Source organism: Gopherus evgoodei, chromosome 14 (genome assembly GCF_007399415.2).
Source record: "Gopherus evgoodei ecotype Sinaloan lineage chromosome 14, rGopEvg1_v1.p, whole genome shotgun sequence".
Lineage (NCBI taxonomy): Eukaryota > Metazoa > Chordata > Testudines > Testudinidae > Gopherus > Gopherus evgoodei.
Genome location: NC_044335.1, coordinates 4,887,711 through 4,904,617, shown reverse-complemented (window position 1 = coordinate 4,904,617; position 16,907 = coordinate 4,887,711). Strand labels below are relative to the sequence as shown.

The 16,907-nt window shown below is 47.1% G+C and overlaps 1 protein-coding gene across 5 annotated transcripts in view; it reads left to right on the top strand.

Moving 5' to 3' along the window:
• Nucleotides 1-16,907, top strand: part of ZNF512B (zinc finger protein 512B) — a 67,451-nt gene that overhangs the window by 39,464 nt on the left and 11,080 nt on the right. For all 5 annotated transcript variants that reach the window (XM_030533030.1, XM_030533032.1, XM_030533029.1 and 2 more), the window contains 4 exons: nucleotides 1,102-1,272; nucleotides 2,420-2,611; nucleotides 13,742-13,843; nucleotides 15,126-15,188. In XM_030533030.1, coding sequence (XP_030388890.1) covers nucleotides 1,102-1,272; nucleotides 2,420-2,611; nucleotides 13,742-13,843; nucleotides 15,126-15,188 — 528 coding nt within the window. The remainder of the gene's footprint in view (nucleotides 1-1,101; nucleotides 1,273-2,419; nucleotides 2,612-13,741; nucleotides 13,844-15,125; nucleotides 15,189-16,907) is intronic.

The following is a 16,907-nucleotide window of genomic DNA, read 5'->3' as shown; positions in this document are numbered from 1 at the left end:
CTCAGTTCTCCCCGGGCGTGTGTGCAATCTGTCAGTTCCTGGCAGGAATGATCATGGAAACAGGGAGGTTGAGGAATATTCACAGAAGGGGAATTCCCAACTGGTAAACTCAAGTATCTGCCCTGAATCTCCTCCAATCAGGGAACAGAGACATAACACATGTGGGCCAGCATGTCCAATCGTATCTAACCCATCCAGTGGGAATGCTGAATACTCGTGACCAACAAACTGCTCACAGGCAAGCTCTGGGGCAAGAATTATTCACTGAAGAACTTCAGTGAATAGCTGCAATTACATGTACAGTTTACAAAGGGAACAGGCACGTTGGGAACAGGTAAAAGAGCAAAATAATTGGCTGTGAAGGGTTTGCCAGGTTGGTCCCACATGCAGCAATTCTCTCCACCCCAAGATGTACACTTTTCACCCTGTCTGTCATACGTGATTCTGAGAATCCTCGCACCTGGTGCTGAAGTTCTGCAGGGGGCACAAGTCAAGCCGAGACTGGTCTCCTCCCTCTCCTTCTCCGTGTCTGAGGCTAAATGTAATTTTTTGAAGATGTTTTGGAATGAAGGTGTCCACTGGGCAGGCGCCTTTCCATTGACTTGTGCGTGCTCTAAACAAGCGGAGATCTCGGGTTGCTCTGAACCCAAGTCTCAGAATTGTGCCTTTGACGGGTTTGGTGGATGGTATAAAATCATATGGGAGGTGGAGCACGCCAGCTGGCAGAGCTTTAATCTTAGAGAAGTAAACTAGGACAGATTCCCCAGAAAGTGAGGAATGTCTGCTCCATTTCCAGGGCAACACGCAGAATGAGTTTGGGACACAACATCCTTGCGCAAAATGAAGGACATGATAAGATACCTCCAAACTAGTTAGAGAGAGGTTGCGGGGAAGGTGCAGCTGCCTGTGGTTTGCAGCTCCCACAGGAGTTAATGGGGAATTCCAGGGGCCATACTGTGAAGGTGCAGAACAGCATGGTAGATGGTACTGATGTGTTCCTCCTTGAAATGTTGGAGTGATGGAGCTATGATCCTTTCAGCCTGTTTGCATGCATGTGCAGTGAATGCACCATCTAACCCTCTCTTGTTCCCATCTCCATAGGGGTGCACAGCCAACTTTTCCAGTTTGATGGGGTACCAGTACCACCAGAAACGGTGCGGGAAGCAGCCCTCTGAAGTGGAGAAGCCCATATTCACCTGCCCACATTGCAGGAAGAAGTATAAATCCAAGGCAGGACATGACTACCACGTGCGGTCGGAGCACGCTTCTTCGGTGAGACTTGAGAGCAAGGCTGATTGTTGAAGCTTGTGTCTCTGTTCACTTAAGCAGATAGTGTGTTAGCTGCAGCAAACCCCCAAAGCCCACGTTATGTTCATAGGGCAGCAGGAAACTCTCATTACAATGGGGCCAAACTGTCCCTAACTTCTTTAAACACTACCTTGGAGTTTTGAGACAGATGAGAAAAGTTCCGGAGTGGAACAACAAGAGTCAAATGAAGCTTCAGTTCTCTGCTGTTGTGTACACACATCTCACTGCCCATTTAAATATTCAGTCAGACATGTAATTTGAACGTGAAACTATCCTCTGATCGGACATGAACCCACCCCATCACAAACCTGAAGAGAGTCCCCACTGGAGGCTATTCTTGTGAGTGCCTGCTGCTCAGTGTGAGTAAGGCTGGTAGAACTGACTTCTGAGGGTCCATCTATCCTGGAGCTGGAGGTGTAACTTCCATCTTAGCTCAGCATATACGTGCTATCGGTGAGCAAGCTAATGTGCTAAAACTAGCAGTATAGCGGCGGCGTGGGCTAGCTAGGCCCCGGGCAGGATGGTACCCCAGCCGATCCCACCTTCTGCACCAATGTGTCTACGTGGCAAGTTTTAGTGCGTTGGCTTGATGAGATCCACGTGAGCTAGAAATTACACCTCCAGCTACAGTGTAGGTGTACACTTAGTCAGTGTTTCATACATTTTGTTGAACTCTATGATGGGACAGTCACTCACTGCTGTAACTTGTTCAGAGACTTTACTATACGTGGGAACACAGCTAGGGTTAAAATACCATCTCACTAAAGAAGTTAGACTTCTAGCTCTGTTCAGAAGGAAGCTTCACTCCGGTTGGAGGGCCAGATTTGCAGCCTCCAGCCTCTAATTTTGCATGTTTGCGGAGAAGGCCTGGGAAAGTGCCTTTAGCATTTTGCAAGCCCAAAACTTATCTGTATGTGACAGTTCCTTTGCAACATGCAGTGCAATCAGTGGGGTGTGCAAAAGCTGGCGTACAAATACGCAGGCCCTGAAAGCTTCCAAAGGCAAGAGCTGAACTTCCCTGCACCAGTGATAAGAAGACTTTCCTTTTGTCATAGGTCTTTCCTCTCACAGCTGCTAGCCATTCTCTTTCCTAATCCTTTCCATATTTCAGCCTCCCGAAGAGCCAGAGGTGAAGCCAGAGGCCAGCCCAGTAGAAGATTTTGAAAGGACTCCTAGTGGTAGAATCCGGCGCACATCAGCCCAAGTAGCAGTCTTCCACCTGCAGGAGATAGCTGAGGACGAACTGGCCAAGGACTGGACCAAACGAAGGATGAAGGAGGACCTGGTACCTGAAACTAAGCGAGTAAGAACTCCTGATTTTTCCTGCCATTACGCTAGGTGTGAGTGGAGACACTGGGGTGCCACGCACCTCTACATGCCAAGGAACCAATCTGACAGCTGGGGTGGATCATTTATCCCTTATTTAATAAAATAATAGTGCTGGTGTGTGGGCATCTGGGTTCACACAGGTGCACACTCGCCGACCCTCGTCTCACCCTCACCAGCTTCCATCCAAGGCAGGACACGTCTCCGCGCTTGGCTGAGAGGGAGTGGGACCGGAGGGAGCTTGGCTGGGAGGGAGTGGGACTGGAGGGAGCTGGCAGGAGGGAGTAGGACTGGAGGGAGCTGGCAGGAGGGAATGGGACTGGAGGGAGCTTGGCTGAGAGAGAGTGGGACTGGAGGGAGCTGGCAGGAGGGAGTGGGACTGGAGGGAGCTGGCTGAGAGGGAGTGGGACTGGAGGGAGCTGGCAGGAGGGAGTGGGACTGGAGGGAGCTTGGCTGGGAGGGAGCGGGACTGGAGGGAGCTGGCAGGAGGGAGTGGGACTGGAGGGAGCTTGGCTGGGAGGGAGTGGGACTGGAGGGAGCTGGCGATTCAGGGTGTGTCTACACAGCCCATGAAGCCCGGGCTCTGACTCAGATTTGAGCCCAAGCCCCTCTTCCATCCACACATATGTCAGTCTGGCTCGGATCAGCAAGTACTCAGGATCCAGGTGCTAGGACTCTGCCAGGGCGGTGGGTCAGAGCCCAAGTCCTGCTGTGACTCAGGTCCAAGCCCTGTCATTTTGCAGTGTGGAAAGAGGTCAAGCCACAGACCCCAGTCGGATGGTCTACGTAGTGCAATACGGACATGATGGCACGGCAGCGAGACCCAGGTCCAGCAATTGCTAGCCCAGGTTTGGATTGAGGCTTTCCCAGAGTTTGGGGATCAGGAGCCTTCAGGGGGTTCATCACTGAGTCTGGGAGCCAGCTATGGAATTCAGATCTGGATTTGAATTCTAAAGCTGTCCTATTGGGCCCTCTCCACCATATCTCCTGCCAGAGTCCCGCTCCCTCTTTGGTGGTTTTTTGTTTTGTATTTTGGGGTTGGGGAGTGTGTTTTACTTTATATACAGGGCCCTGGGTCTTTTACCAGGCTGCAGCTCTGTGAAATCCTTTCCCGATTGCTCTGAATTTCAGTCCCTGAGTGCTATGATTTCTAAAAGAAAGGTCATTCCCAGGAATGCGTGAACGCTGAGTCCTTCCCATAAAGAGGTGTAACATCTTCCTCCATGTTCTTAGCCAAAACACTGATGTCAGCCTCTTGTGGGAAAGTCACTTCTAGTTAATACTTTGTCTAAAAAATATGATTAAAGGGCCTTAATCCAGATTCTGGGCTCCAAAGAAGGGTCTTTGATCTCAAGAAATCTGACTGCAAGCTGACATATCCAGGGGATTGTCATGGGCGAATCGCTCCTTGACTTTTAGGTAGAGTCGATATCACAAAGATGAATTTTTTTCTCAGAAAGCCTTGAGTGTGTTGCAAACAGGGCCTCCTTGCCTTGACAACTCATCTTTTCAAAAAGTAAATTCATTATACGCCCTATTCACTCGCAAAATAAACAGCCACAAAAGAGGCAGGTCTTCGCTGGGCTGCCGATAGGAGTTTTGCTGACTTTAAAATACACTGCTAGGCTCTGCATTGCTTTTTTCCTTTCCAGAATTGCCCTTTTCCCCACCAGACTGGCTTGCTTCACTCAGCCCTGGTCTAAACTTGTCGGCCACGAGGCTGAAGAAATCCCTCCCCTAACTGACATAGCTGTGCTGCCGAAAGCCCTAGGGTAGGCACATTCATACCAGCAAAAAAAAGTCCTTTTGCTTGTGTAGCTTATTTTGTTTGGGGAAGTGGTCTGAGCTGTACTGGGGGTAAACTGCATCTCCACTGGGGAAGGGCTGCAGTGAAGCTACACCAGTAAATCCTCCCTAGTGTAGACAAGGCTGCCATTTTCAAGGGTTATAAGGGAATTAGGTGCTCCCCAATTTTGGGTGCCTAAGGCCTTATGCCCTTTTGTAACGGCCAGAGCCAGATACTTGCCATCTACTTTAGAAAGAGCCCCTCTGAGTCCCTGGCCCCTCAGAATTCCCAATCTATTAGCCACCACTTCCACAGCATTTGGAGGGAAAATGCTCATGAAAAAGGCAACGTCTCCCATCTCTCCCCCTTTCTGGGCACCTTTGATAGTCCTGAGAACAAAGTTTAAATCCTGGGAGTAGTTTGGTACGTCACAATTGCAAAATAACTCACTGCAGCCTTTTTATCCCTTAGAGCGGGGGTCGGCGACCTTTCAGAAGTGGTGTGCCAAGTCTTCATTTATTCACTCTAATTTAAGGTTTCGTGTGCCAGTAATACATTTTAATGTTTTTAGAAGGTCTCTTTCTATAAGTCTATAATATATAACTAAACTATTGTTGTATGAAAAGTAAATAAGGTTTTTAAAATGTTTGACACTTCATTTAAAATTAAATTAAAATTCAGAGCCCCCTGAACCGGTGGCCAGGATCCGGGCAGTGTGAGTGCCAGTAAAAATCAGCTCGCGTGCCGCCTTTGGCATGCGTGCCCTAGGCTGCCTGCCCCTGCCTTAGAGGAACAATTCAGTTCTGTCAATTCCTCCAGCTGACAATTTGTTTGCTTCGAGCCCCAGTGGAAAGTTTCTTAAATGGATGTACCCCCCTTTTACATTCATAACCCAGGTCTACTGCTTGCTGAGTGTGTGTTATAGTCCCTTCTATTGGTGGCCCCCCACAGAAGATAACAAACTTCTACAACGACCAGCTGATTGAAGTTCTCCTGTAGCTAAAGTAGTAGTGAGCTGCTATAGAGCTGAGAACCTAAGTTCAGATCCTGCAGATGGGGGTTGTTATAATGACTCTGAGACAATTTAACAAGCTCCTCGTAACCTAGGCTCTATGGCACTAGAGAAAAACAATTCCTCCAAAATTACTGCACTTCAGCAACATGTTCCTCTCTGCGCTAAGCAAATTCACGTTTCTGAATATCGACTAGAGCCATGTTTTCTTGCCCATAATCTTTACATAACTCTGGTTAAACAGAAATGGGTGAGGTGTTCCACACTAGGTGGCTGCTGGATACGTCACACTTTGAAGGGCACGTTCTGGGAAAGGCCCAGGAAGACACTGTGCAGATTTCTCCTTGAACCTCCTCTGGCATTACTGGGACATAGTGAATCTAACATATCCAGGACGAGACATCACTCAGATCTCAGACTTTGTTCACACCCGCTCCAGGCTCTGGAGTGATGTGTGCATGTATCTCAATGCTTTGAAGGAAAGAAATTGTGCAGTGCTGTCTCTCTGGAGCTCAAGGAACAAACTTCGAAGAGGCAAGGTGACAGAAGATCTGTTTCATGGTTTGGTGCCCTCCCTCTGTGGACCAGTCTTATTTGGAGAAGCAGTTCTCATAGACTCATAGACTCCAGGACTGGAAGGGACCTCGAGAGGTCATCGAGTCCAGTCCCCTGCCCTCATGGCAGGACCAAATATTGTCTAGACCATCCCTAATAGACATTTATCTAACCTACTCTTAAATATCTCCAGAGATGGAGATTCCACAACTTCCCTAGGCAATCTATTCCAGTGTTTAACTACCCTGACAGTTAGGAACTTTTTCCTAATGTCCAACCTAAATCTCCCTTGCTGCAGTTTAAGCCCGTTGCTTCTTGTTCTATCATTGGAGGCTAAGGGAACAAGTTTTCTCCCTCCTCCTGATGACACCCTTTTAGATACCTGAAAACTGCTATCATGTCCCCTCTCAGTCTTCTCTTTTCCAAACTAAACAAACCCAATTCCTTCAGCCTTCCTTCATAGGTCATGTTCTCAAGACCTTAATCATTCTCGTTGCTCTTCTCTGGACCCTCTCCAATTTCTCCACATCTTTCTTGAAATGCGGTGCCCAGAACTGGACACAATACTCCAGCTGAGGCCGGACCAGCGCAGAGTAAAGCGGAAGAATGACTTCTCGTGTCTTGTTTACAACACACCTGTTAATGCATCCCAGAATCATGTTTGCTTTTTTTGCAACAGTATACCACTGTTGACTCATATTAAGCTTGTGGTCTACTATGACCCCTAGATCTCGTTCTGCCATACTCTTCCTAGACAGTCTCTTCCCATTCTGTATGTGTGAAACTGATTGTTCCTTCCTAAGTGGAGACACTTTCCATTTGTCTTTATTGAACTTCATCCTGTTTACCTCAGACCATTCTCCAGTTTGTCCAGATCATTTTGAATTTTGACCCTGTCCTCCAAAGCAGTTGCAATCCCTCCCAGTTTGGTATCGTCCGCAAACTTAATAAGCGTACTTTCTATACCAACATCTAAATCGTTGATGAAGATATTGAACAGAACCGGTCCCAAAACAGACCCCTGCGGAACCCACTTGTTATACCTTTCCAGCAGGATTGGGAGCCATTAACAACTACTCTCTGAGTACGGTTATCGAGCCAGTTATGCACCCACCTTATAGTAGCCCCATCTACAATTGTACTTTCCTAGTTTATCTATAAGAATATCATGCAAGACCGTATCAAATGCCTTCTAAAGTCTAGGTATATCACATCCACCGCTTCTCCCTTATCCACAAGGCTCGTTATCCCTATCAAAGAACGCTATCAGATTAGTTTGACACGATTTGTTCTTTACAAATCCATGCTGGCTATTCCCTATCACCTTACCACCTTCCAAGTGTTTGCAGATGATTTCTTTAATTACCTGCTCCATTATCTTCCCTGGCACAGAAGTTAAACTAACTGGTCTGTAGTTTCCTGGGTTGTTTTTATTTCCCTTTTTATAGATGGGCACTATATTTGCCCCCTTCCAGTCTTCTGGAATCTCCCCCGTCTCCCATGATTTCCCAAAGATAATAGCTAGAGGCTCAGATACCTCTTCTATTAACTCCTTGAGTATTCTAGGATGCATTTCATCAGGCCCTGGTGACTTGCAGGCATCTAACTTTTCTAAGTGATTTTTTACTTGCTCTTTTCTTATTTTATCTTCTAAACCTACCCTCTTCCCGTAAGCATTCACTATACTAGACATTCCTTCAGACTTCTCAGTGAAGACCAAAACAAAGAAGTCATTAAGCATCTCTGCCATTTCCAAGTCTCCCGTTACTGTTTCCCCCTCCTTACTGAGCAGTGGGCCTACCCTGTCCTTGGTCTTCCTCTTGCTTCTAATGTATTGATAAAAAGTCTTCTTGTTTCCCTTTATTCCCATAGCTAGTTTGAGCTCATTTTGTGCCTTTGCCTTTCTAATCTTGCCTCTGCATTCCTGTGTTATTTGCCTATATTCATCCTTTGTAATCTGACCTAGTTTCCATTTTTTATATGATGCCTTTTTATTTTGTAGGTCACGCAAGATTTCAAGGTTAAGCCAAGGTGGTCTTTTGCCACATTTTCTATCTTTCCTAACCATCGGAATAGCTTGCTTTGGGGCCCTTAATAGCATCCCTTTGAAAAACTGCCAACTCTCCTCAGTTGTTTTTCCCCTCAGTCTCGATTCCCATGGACCTTACCTATCAGCTCTCTGAGCTTACCAAAATCTGCCTTCCTGAAATCCATTGTCTCTATTTTGCTGTACTCCCTTCTACCTTCCTTAGAATTGCAAACTCTATGATTTCGTGATCACTTTTCACCCAAGCTTCCTTCTACTTTCAAATTCTCAACAAGTTCTTCCCTATTTGTTAAAATCAAGTCTAGAACAGCTTCCCCCCTAGTAGCTTTTTCAACTTTCTGAAATAAAAGTTGTCTGCAATGCAGTCCAGGAACTTATTGGATAGTCTGTGCCCGCGGTGTTATTTTCCCAACATATATCTGGATAGTTGAAGTCCCCCATCACCATCAAATCTTGGCTCTTGGATGATTTTGTTAGTTGTTTGATAAAAGCCTCATCCACCTCTTCCGCCTGATTAGGTGGCCTGTAGTAGACTCCCAGCACGACATCACCCGTGTTTTTTACCCCTTTTAGCCTAACCCAGAGACTCTCAACACTTCAGTCTCCTATGTCCATCTCCACCTCAGTCCAAGTGTGTACATTTTTAATATATAAGGCAACACCTCCTCCCTTTTTCCCCTGTCTATCCTTCCTGAGCAAACTATACCCATCCACACCAACATTCCAATCATGTGTATTATCCCACCAAGTTTCAGTAATGCCAACAATGTCATAGTTGTATTTATTTATTAGCACTTCCAGTTCTTCCTGCTTATTACCCATACTTCTTGCATTTGTATATAGGCATCTAAGATACTGGTTTGATCTTGCCTCCCAGCTTTGCCCTGACCCTCCTTCCTCACTGCCATTATAGCCCATGCTCCCTCCTGTTTCCAACCCGTCTCCCAGGTCTTGTTCCCACTTACCTGTGGGGTTTGCTCACCTGTCCCCGTCGAACCTAGTTTAAAGCCCTCCTTACTAGGTTAGCCAGTCTGTGCGCAAATAAGGCCTTTCCCCTCTTCGAAAGGTGAACGCCATCTGTGCCTAGCAGTCCTTCCTCGAATAGCATCCCGTGGTCGAGGAAGCCAAAGCCCTCCTGGCGACACCATCTTCACAGCCAGGCATCACCTCATGATGCATCTGTCTCTGCCTGGACCCCTACCTTCAAACAGGAAGAATCGAAGAGAATACCACCTGCGCTCCAAACTCCTTAACCCGTACTCCCAGAGCCCTGTAGTCACTCCTGATCTGCTCAGTGTCACACCTCGCAGTATCATCTGTGCCCACATGGATGAGTAGCATGGGGTAGTAGTCAGAAGGCCGGATAATCCTCGACAATGCCTCTGTAACATCTCGGATATGGGCCCCTGGCAGGCAGCATACCTCCCGGGATGAACAGTCAGGGTGACAGATAGGTGTCTCCGTCCCCCTCAGCAGAGAGTCTCCAACACCACATACCCTACGTTTCTTATCAGTGGTGGCAGCAGACCTCCCAGCCTTAGGGGTACGAGGCTTCACCTCCTTAACTGTTGGGGGTGATTCCTTCTCTCCTGTATCAAGAAGAGCATAACGGTTATCTTTTACCACAGCAGGAGGGTTTGCAGCAGGGGTGGAGCACTGCCTGCTGCTAGAAGTAACCAGCTGACTGTGCCCACCCTGAGCCTCCTCCTCCACTGGTGTGTCGGTAGTCCTGTGAACTGGGACAGCACCATCAGCTGTCTCCACATGGATACTGTCCAAGAATTGCTCATGGATATGGATGTTCCTCAGCCTAGCCACCTCCTCCTCTAGCTCTCCCACCTGCTGCCTGAGAGATTCCACAGTAGGCACCTTTCACACTGGATGCCACCCCCAGCCTGGATATCAGTAAGTGGAAATTGCAAATTACAGTCTTTGCAAGGCCACACCAGAATCTGGGTAAAAGCATCCATGCTTTGGTGCTCTGTCTGGCTACAGACGCAGGTGGAGGAGACAGAAGCAGTGCTGGCACAGGTGTTGCGGGTCCTCCTCACCATTGTAAGCCTCCCTCTGTCAAACTCTCTCAAATTCCTGTCTGCAGCTCCCTGTTCGCTCTGCTCTGCTGTAAACAGAAAGGTTTTGGATGTGGCTTGATTTATAGGTTCAGGGGGACCAATGGGTCACAGATGAGACCGACAAGGGAACCCCCCCTGCCTTCCTACTCCCCTTGCAAAACTCCCTGTTAGCAGCTCCTGTTCGCTAAGTTCCCTGGTCGCTTGTGCGCAGCTTTATAAAGCCCTGGCCTGAGTGAATGCCCCGCCCACTGTTAAGGCTCAGCCAATTACCAGAGGCTTCTAGCTTTCAAACCTTCCTGGTAGCTCCGCCTCCAACTGCCAGCTACAGCACACGGTCCTTCAAACAACAAACCAAACAGACTGACAAACACAAGCAGCAAGCCAGAGCGACTCCCCTGTCCTAGATTTAATGTGCCTTATCTCAGGCAGTGACTCTGCTGTCCAAGCCTGTTCTTCTCCGTCTCTGTTGTGGTCTTTTGGGGGAGAAACTGTGATTTGCTTTTGTGGTTTTGCTAGATGCGCCTGCAAAGTAATGGCTGAGTGCTATGGCCTGTTCTGGTGAGCGTTCTCTGGCTGCATCAATGTCTTGATTAATTAGTTACTATAAAGATTGTGGCTTTCAGGCAGGGGTGGGTGACCTATCAAGGAGTGCCCATTTGATTGGACATATTCCTGGAGGTTTCATCCCATGACATAATCGTTAATTAAAAGCGTAATCTTTGAATTCCTGGAGACGTCCAGCCAATCCTGGAGGGTTGGCAACCCTAGACCTAGCTTTCAGTGAATAAGCCCTGGAACTGGAGGCTCAAATCCAAGCTGAGATCACATGTGCAATGAATTGGTTGGTCTTGCCTTAGCCTCTTGTGAGCATCTATCCACACCACGGTCTCATTGGCAATCTCTTTAGAGGACTGAGGGTGATGTTTTCGCACCGATCGAGGCTGAGATGCGCTAGCAAAGCTGCTAGCCTAAAGGAGGAAACACACCTCGGTACATCCACCGATAGACAGCCACCGAGTTCCAGTTCTGGCCTTTGGCTGAACAAAGAACTATGACAAGTTTAGACCTGGGCTCAGGCTGTGAAATCCACACTGGGATCTAGATTTCCAACACCTCCAAAATCAGGCCAGGTTAGATATGGACATTTGTCTTGGCCTATTATAAAGCAAGGGAGCAAATTCAAATCTGGGTTGGATTTTCCAACAAACCCCCAGGTGGGGGCAGGAATGAGTTTAGGATGCAAGATGCTGGGTTCCAGCCCATCTCAAAAAACAGGGTTCTGTGCTTTGCACAAAAGCTAATTAATTAAAGATCATGGGGCTGAGACTCCCAAACTCATTATACCTGTAACCCAACTAGCTTTGAACCTACATCTCCAAAGGCGAATTGCCTAGTAACTGTATCTCCCTTCCTCCCAGAGTTTTTGCTCTACAGAGACAGGCATGTGATCAGAGAACAGTGTCTTGTGCTAAGAACCTCTCTGACTCATAAAGCCTGCTTGATTTGCAGTTTGCTGGCTTGGGCAGCAAGTGTGGTTTTGATTTGTTATGGTGTATTTTAGGGAAGGAGAGCTGTCTAGAGGGAGAGGATTGAAATATGAAAGCTAATTAAATACAACTTTCAGTCAAAAAGCCTTCCCACCCCACTCATCCACCCACCCCCAGCTATTCTCCTGAAATGATGATTGGGCCCTAGCCAAATACAGTTGTAGCTGTTTAATGATTTGGCCATGAAGATTTTTATTTACAGGCCATTTGAGAAAATAAATGGAAAAAATAAAATATTCCATGCCTGAGGCTCCTTCTTAATAGAGACATAAAGATGATGCTGACGTCTCTGGAACTGCAGTGCTCTGGGGAAACATGATCTGTGCAAGTTATTGTGACCCTGATTTCTCTCTGGAGCTGGGAAGCTGGAGTGACTAGAGATGTTGGAATCTCAGCATCCCTTGTGAGGCTGCGGGGTCGGGCAGCTGCTGGCTCCATATCCAATTGCTATTAGTGTTCATTTGTGTTATCTATTGATTTTTTTTTAAAGTTTTAATTAAAGGGCATGGGACCTTTGCTGCCCAGCTGTAGGTTTCAGGGGCAGTGGACAATGCTTTGTGTGCTCCTCCCCACTCAGGTATGGCATCCCCACACAGCTCCAAGCAAGGATTCCTGTCAGGAATCTGTTGGCTCCATCTAGCCTCCAGTTATGGCACCCCATTTCTCCTGGACAGAGTTGAGCGCATGAACGTTGTTCAATGGTCTGTTCTGAGATGTGGCTCTTTCATTTTTCAGTGACATTTGATTGGCAATGAAAGGCCTGTGTTTGAGGACAGACCTCTGGGTGATTAAAGTCATCTGAACTTGGTGGGACACTGGCATCCCCTTTCTCAGTGAGTGCCATGTTTCGGAGCAGATTGCCGGAAGGGAAGCATGTTGCCCCATCCCAAGTAGAAGAAAGCAAGAAGGCAAAATCAGCATGTTCAGTAAATCCCGATGAGAAAGAACTGTAGATTGTCAACTCCTAAGTCTATTGGAAAATGTGATCTTGAATTCCTTTGGGGAACACTCTCCAAACAAATCCTGTTCTTTTCTAAGTGCAGTTAATCTGTGCATTATCACTTGTGAACACAGATGGTAGAATTCACACCTACAAAATCCATCAATCTAATTTTTCAGAAAACTGTCTGCAGTTCCACACACACAAATGCATGCACAAATGCAACAGCAGTAGCTGCATCTGCAGCTAGCCAGTTAGACTATGTAAATGAGCATTTCTGCATGCAATTACCACAACACAGCCTGCAAAGCAAGCATGTAGTTCCACATACATTTTCCTGAAAACTTAAGCCAACAGATGCACATGCAAGAGTACAGCACAGAAATTGTCCATGGACATGATTTTGTGTGCAATGCTGCGCATGCAGAAATGGAGTCCACTGTGAGGCTCATTTGAAGGTCTGGTCCCTTACACTAAGCCCCAAAGTTACTAACAAAGCTGTAATTAAAATGAGAATAAGAGGCCACTTGGAATGAGGGAACTTGGAATGAGAGGCCAAGCCAAAAAAGAGAGCAGAGGGAGACACAGAGTCTTTCATTGTTTAATGGAATAGTCCTGTTAATCAGTGGATGGAAGCCATATAGGCTGTTGAAAGTTAGACATCACCCCCTCTGCCAGCAATAGAGTGTGGTTTGTTAATTGGTTAGGAAGTGCAGCAGTGCTATAGGGGCATCTTTAGCACAAAATAGTGGAAATGTGGGGCTCAGTCCTGCCCCCCCTGAAGTCAGTGGGAGCTCAGACTCCAGGACAGCTACATTTCTGTCTTTGGAAAACAGCTGCTTCAAATAGTACTCGCTGGCACCAGTTATACTGTAGACAGTTCTCCCGCGCTACTCTGTCATATACCTTAACCAGCCTCGTTTTCATTCCCAGTCCTGGCCACTCCAGAGCAGAGACTGGCTCTCACACTGGGTTGCGTTCAGTATGTTCTGTGGCGAGGATGACATAGCTATGAAGGACTTGGCTGAAACCTCCAAACTCATTGTTCAGCCCTGATTCACCTCTTGGGGCGGGGGGGGGAAACCCATTCAAAGGGCCTAGAGGGCTGGTGCGCGCAACTCTGCTAATAATGTTCTATTGTTTGGCAGCTAAATTACACCCGGCCGGGGCTTCCGAAGTTAAATCCGAGGCTCTTGGAAACCTGGAAAAATGAAGTGAAGGAGAAAGGACACGTCAACTGCCCCAATAACGTAAGGAGGTTCTCTGTACACAGGTGTGGGGGTGTGATTTTTCAAAAGAAACACAAGGCTGGAATGTTCAGTAGAAAGAGGGAATTCTCAGTGGGAAAACCCCTGAACTGAACACTGAGATGCTTGCTCAGGTTTTTATTCAGTCCGTACTTAGGTAACACTCCCAGGGAAGTTAATGAAGCATGGCCTGAGTAAAGACTTCAGGATTTGGCCCATTCATATGACTGTTTGAAGCATGTCCAATCACTGTGCACTCCTGGGGTACTTATTATAATACTGATGGACATAATTACCAGCAAAAGGGTAGAGAGTGGAACGGGGAATCCGGGGCTCATTGTTCTAAGGGGAGAGCTCTGCTTGTTGAGCAATAACAGCTGCGCAGAGGGACCTTCCTGAAGACTGTCGGCTCTGGTTTATGGGAACTGCTTTTTGAAGTCATGGGGAGTTTTGCCTAAATTAAGACTTGCAGGTTTTGATCCAGGGAGTCTCTTTTTGTATAGGACCCACATTTCCCTGGACTGTCCCATATTAAAGCAAGTCAGAGTCTGATTTTTACTCTGTTAGATAGATGTGACTATAGTAACTGATTGTGCAACTCAAGTAACTGAGTGTGCAAAGAGCAAAGATTAGCTGTTTGCATGCAAAAATACCCAATTGTGCATGCACAGCCGCAGTAATTTCCCCTGTGGATTAGGTGTGTGCATTTTGGGTGTGCACTTCTGCATCTAACCGCTTCTGAAACTCAGGCTTTGCCTGTCTTTCCTCTGAATGTGAACTGCACCCATCTCACTGGGCCATTGATTTATAATCCGAAATGAAGCCTTGCTAATGGGAATTTTAAAACCAGGATGTTAGCAGGGTGAGACATGTTAGCTAATTAATGTCATATACATGCACTTTGAAAAGACGCTGTTAAGAAACTGGTTATGCTACTGCCTGGGTAATTAGCCTCTCTGCCTGGATCTTCTGCTGAGGCTTTAAGAACTCTGGGAGCTCAGCAGGGCCTCCTAACCGCTTAAAAAGGTACATTTTTCACAGAGACATTTAGGGATACATTTTTCAGCCCTGGTGCAGGGGAATGTACCCACATGACTCCCATTAGCACTAATAGGAAACGTGTGGCTCGACCCCTGTGCATCACACAGAAAATTAAGCTCATGCTGATTATCCAGGGCTGGCAATCAAAGACAGCCTCCTGGGTACGGTGGGCTGCAGTCCATGAAATATAGAAAGACAGGAAGCAAGTTGCTAGACCTCTCTGCTTCTTTGTTTCTTTCTGCAGAGCTGTGAAGCCATCTACTCCAGTGTTTCTGGCCTGAAAGCCCACCTGACTAACTGCAACAAGGTAAGTTTGTCTGAAAATGGGTCTAGGCTTTCTGCCATTCTGCTGCCATCACTGTTCAGGGTGGGCGGTCTTCTCTCTCATTCTCCTCCCACTCATTAGGGGGAAATGGGCCATATGCCACAGATAGAAAGTATGTCAGCTGGTTTTTTAAAAACTGTTCATTGCATTGGGTCCTTGGGAAAGGTTGATGCCACTGGGAACCCGAAAACTCTGCTCAGCTCCCACGCAAGCTGTGCAAATGGAAACTTTCCAAGGCCCTCAAGCCACCTCTAGGGGTGAGGAGAGGCGTACCTGCCTCATGCTGACTGAAATCAGGGGCCTTGGTTGCCAGGTAGAGCCGGTTGGGTGAAAGTCATCCTGTGCAGTGGTCCAGCTGGAAGCCAGGCTCTCCCTGAACCCCAGACGAGCCCACGGTCCTTGTACAGGATCAGTGCAGAGGGAATACAAATTCCTGTATTGTCACCTGCCATCTGTGAGCTGGATACTACATCATCATCATCATCATCATCATGGCACGTCCCAAAGGGGCATGGCCTCCTTCAAGATTGAGCACCACCCAGCTCAATCTCTGGCGAGGGACTTAAGGCGGTCGGGTTGTATATTCAGTTTGTGTCCATCACTGGCAATCTTGTCATGCCCTCAAAACTTTGGACGCCCGTGTGATCGCTGGCCGCGTAGCAGCATCCCTTGGTGCGCACGCCTTGGAATGGGTTGGTTTTCCATGTTAATAATACGCCCATACCAGGTGAGCTGCCAAAACCAAGCCAGTGCTGATGGAGGCAGTTGCTGGGTTCACCTTTCTGACCTTGCCCTGCCACTTGATATGAAGCAGCTGACAAAGTGGACGAGAACTGAAAAAATCAATCTGGTGTTCTTAAGCTTCCCTCCGCACCCAGGTTTCACTTTGCTGCACCTGACCTGGTGGGTAGCTGGGCTATCAGTGGGGTGGGTAGCTGGGGTATCAGTGGGGTGGGTAGCTGGGGTATCTGGCAGACACCGTCCAGTAATTCTTAGGAGACCTAAGGAGCTGGACTGAATTATATTTTTCATGAAATCCCAGTGGAGTGTTTAGAATATATTTATCGATCCTTAAGAAGGGTCAAACTGACACAGAATCATTGCACTGGGGTCAGTATGGATCAATGATCTGTGATTTTTGCCTGATCATTTCTGGATTGTGTGTGAAGTGGGAGTCTGGGCTGGTCCGGCCTGCCTGTATGCAGACACAGCTAGAAAATGAAAGACCTGCCTGCCATAAAATTTACAACATGAACCCAATTATGAAGAAATTCCCACAGAGCCCATACATCGCCCAGAGGGCCTAATATGTAATTCCCTGGTCAATAAAGAACGCATTATCCCCTCTGTGCCAGTGGACCGAGGCAGAGTCGAAAAATCATTCATTTTCACAAGGACTCTAATAATGAAAATCCAGCAATTTAATGGCCTGTTCAAGAGTATAAAGGCAAAATTAGGAAAGACCCATTGATCATAAATTAGAAGTTTCACTCCCAGTAGGTGTTCTTAACGATCACTGAATTTGCTGACAGTAAAGAAATTGTGTAGCTAGCGATATTAAATGGAAAAAAAAGAGTCTGTTAATGTAATATTACAGTCGAGATTTTAAATGCACAAACACCAGGAAATTCCCATTTTCACTCCTACAGAAACCATCATTCATTCCCCTTGGGGTGCCTATGTGGTGTTTTGTATTATTGT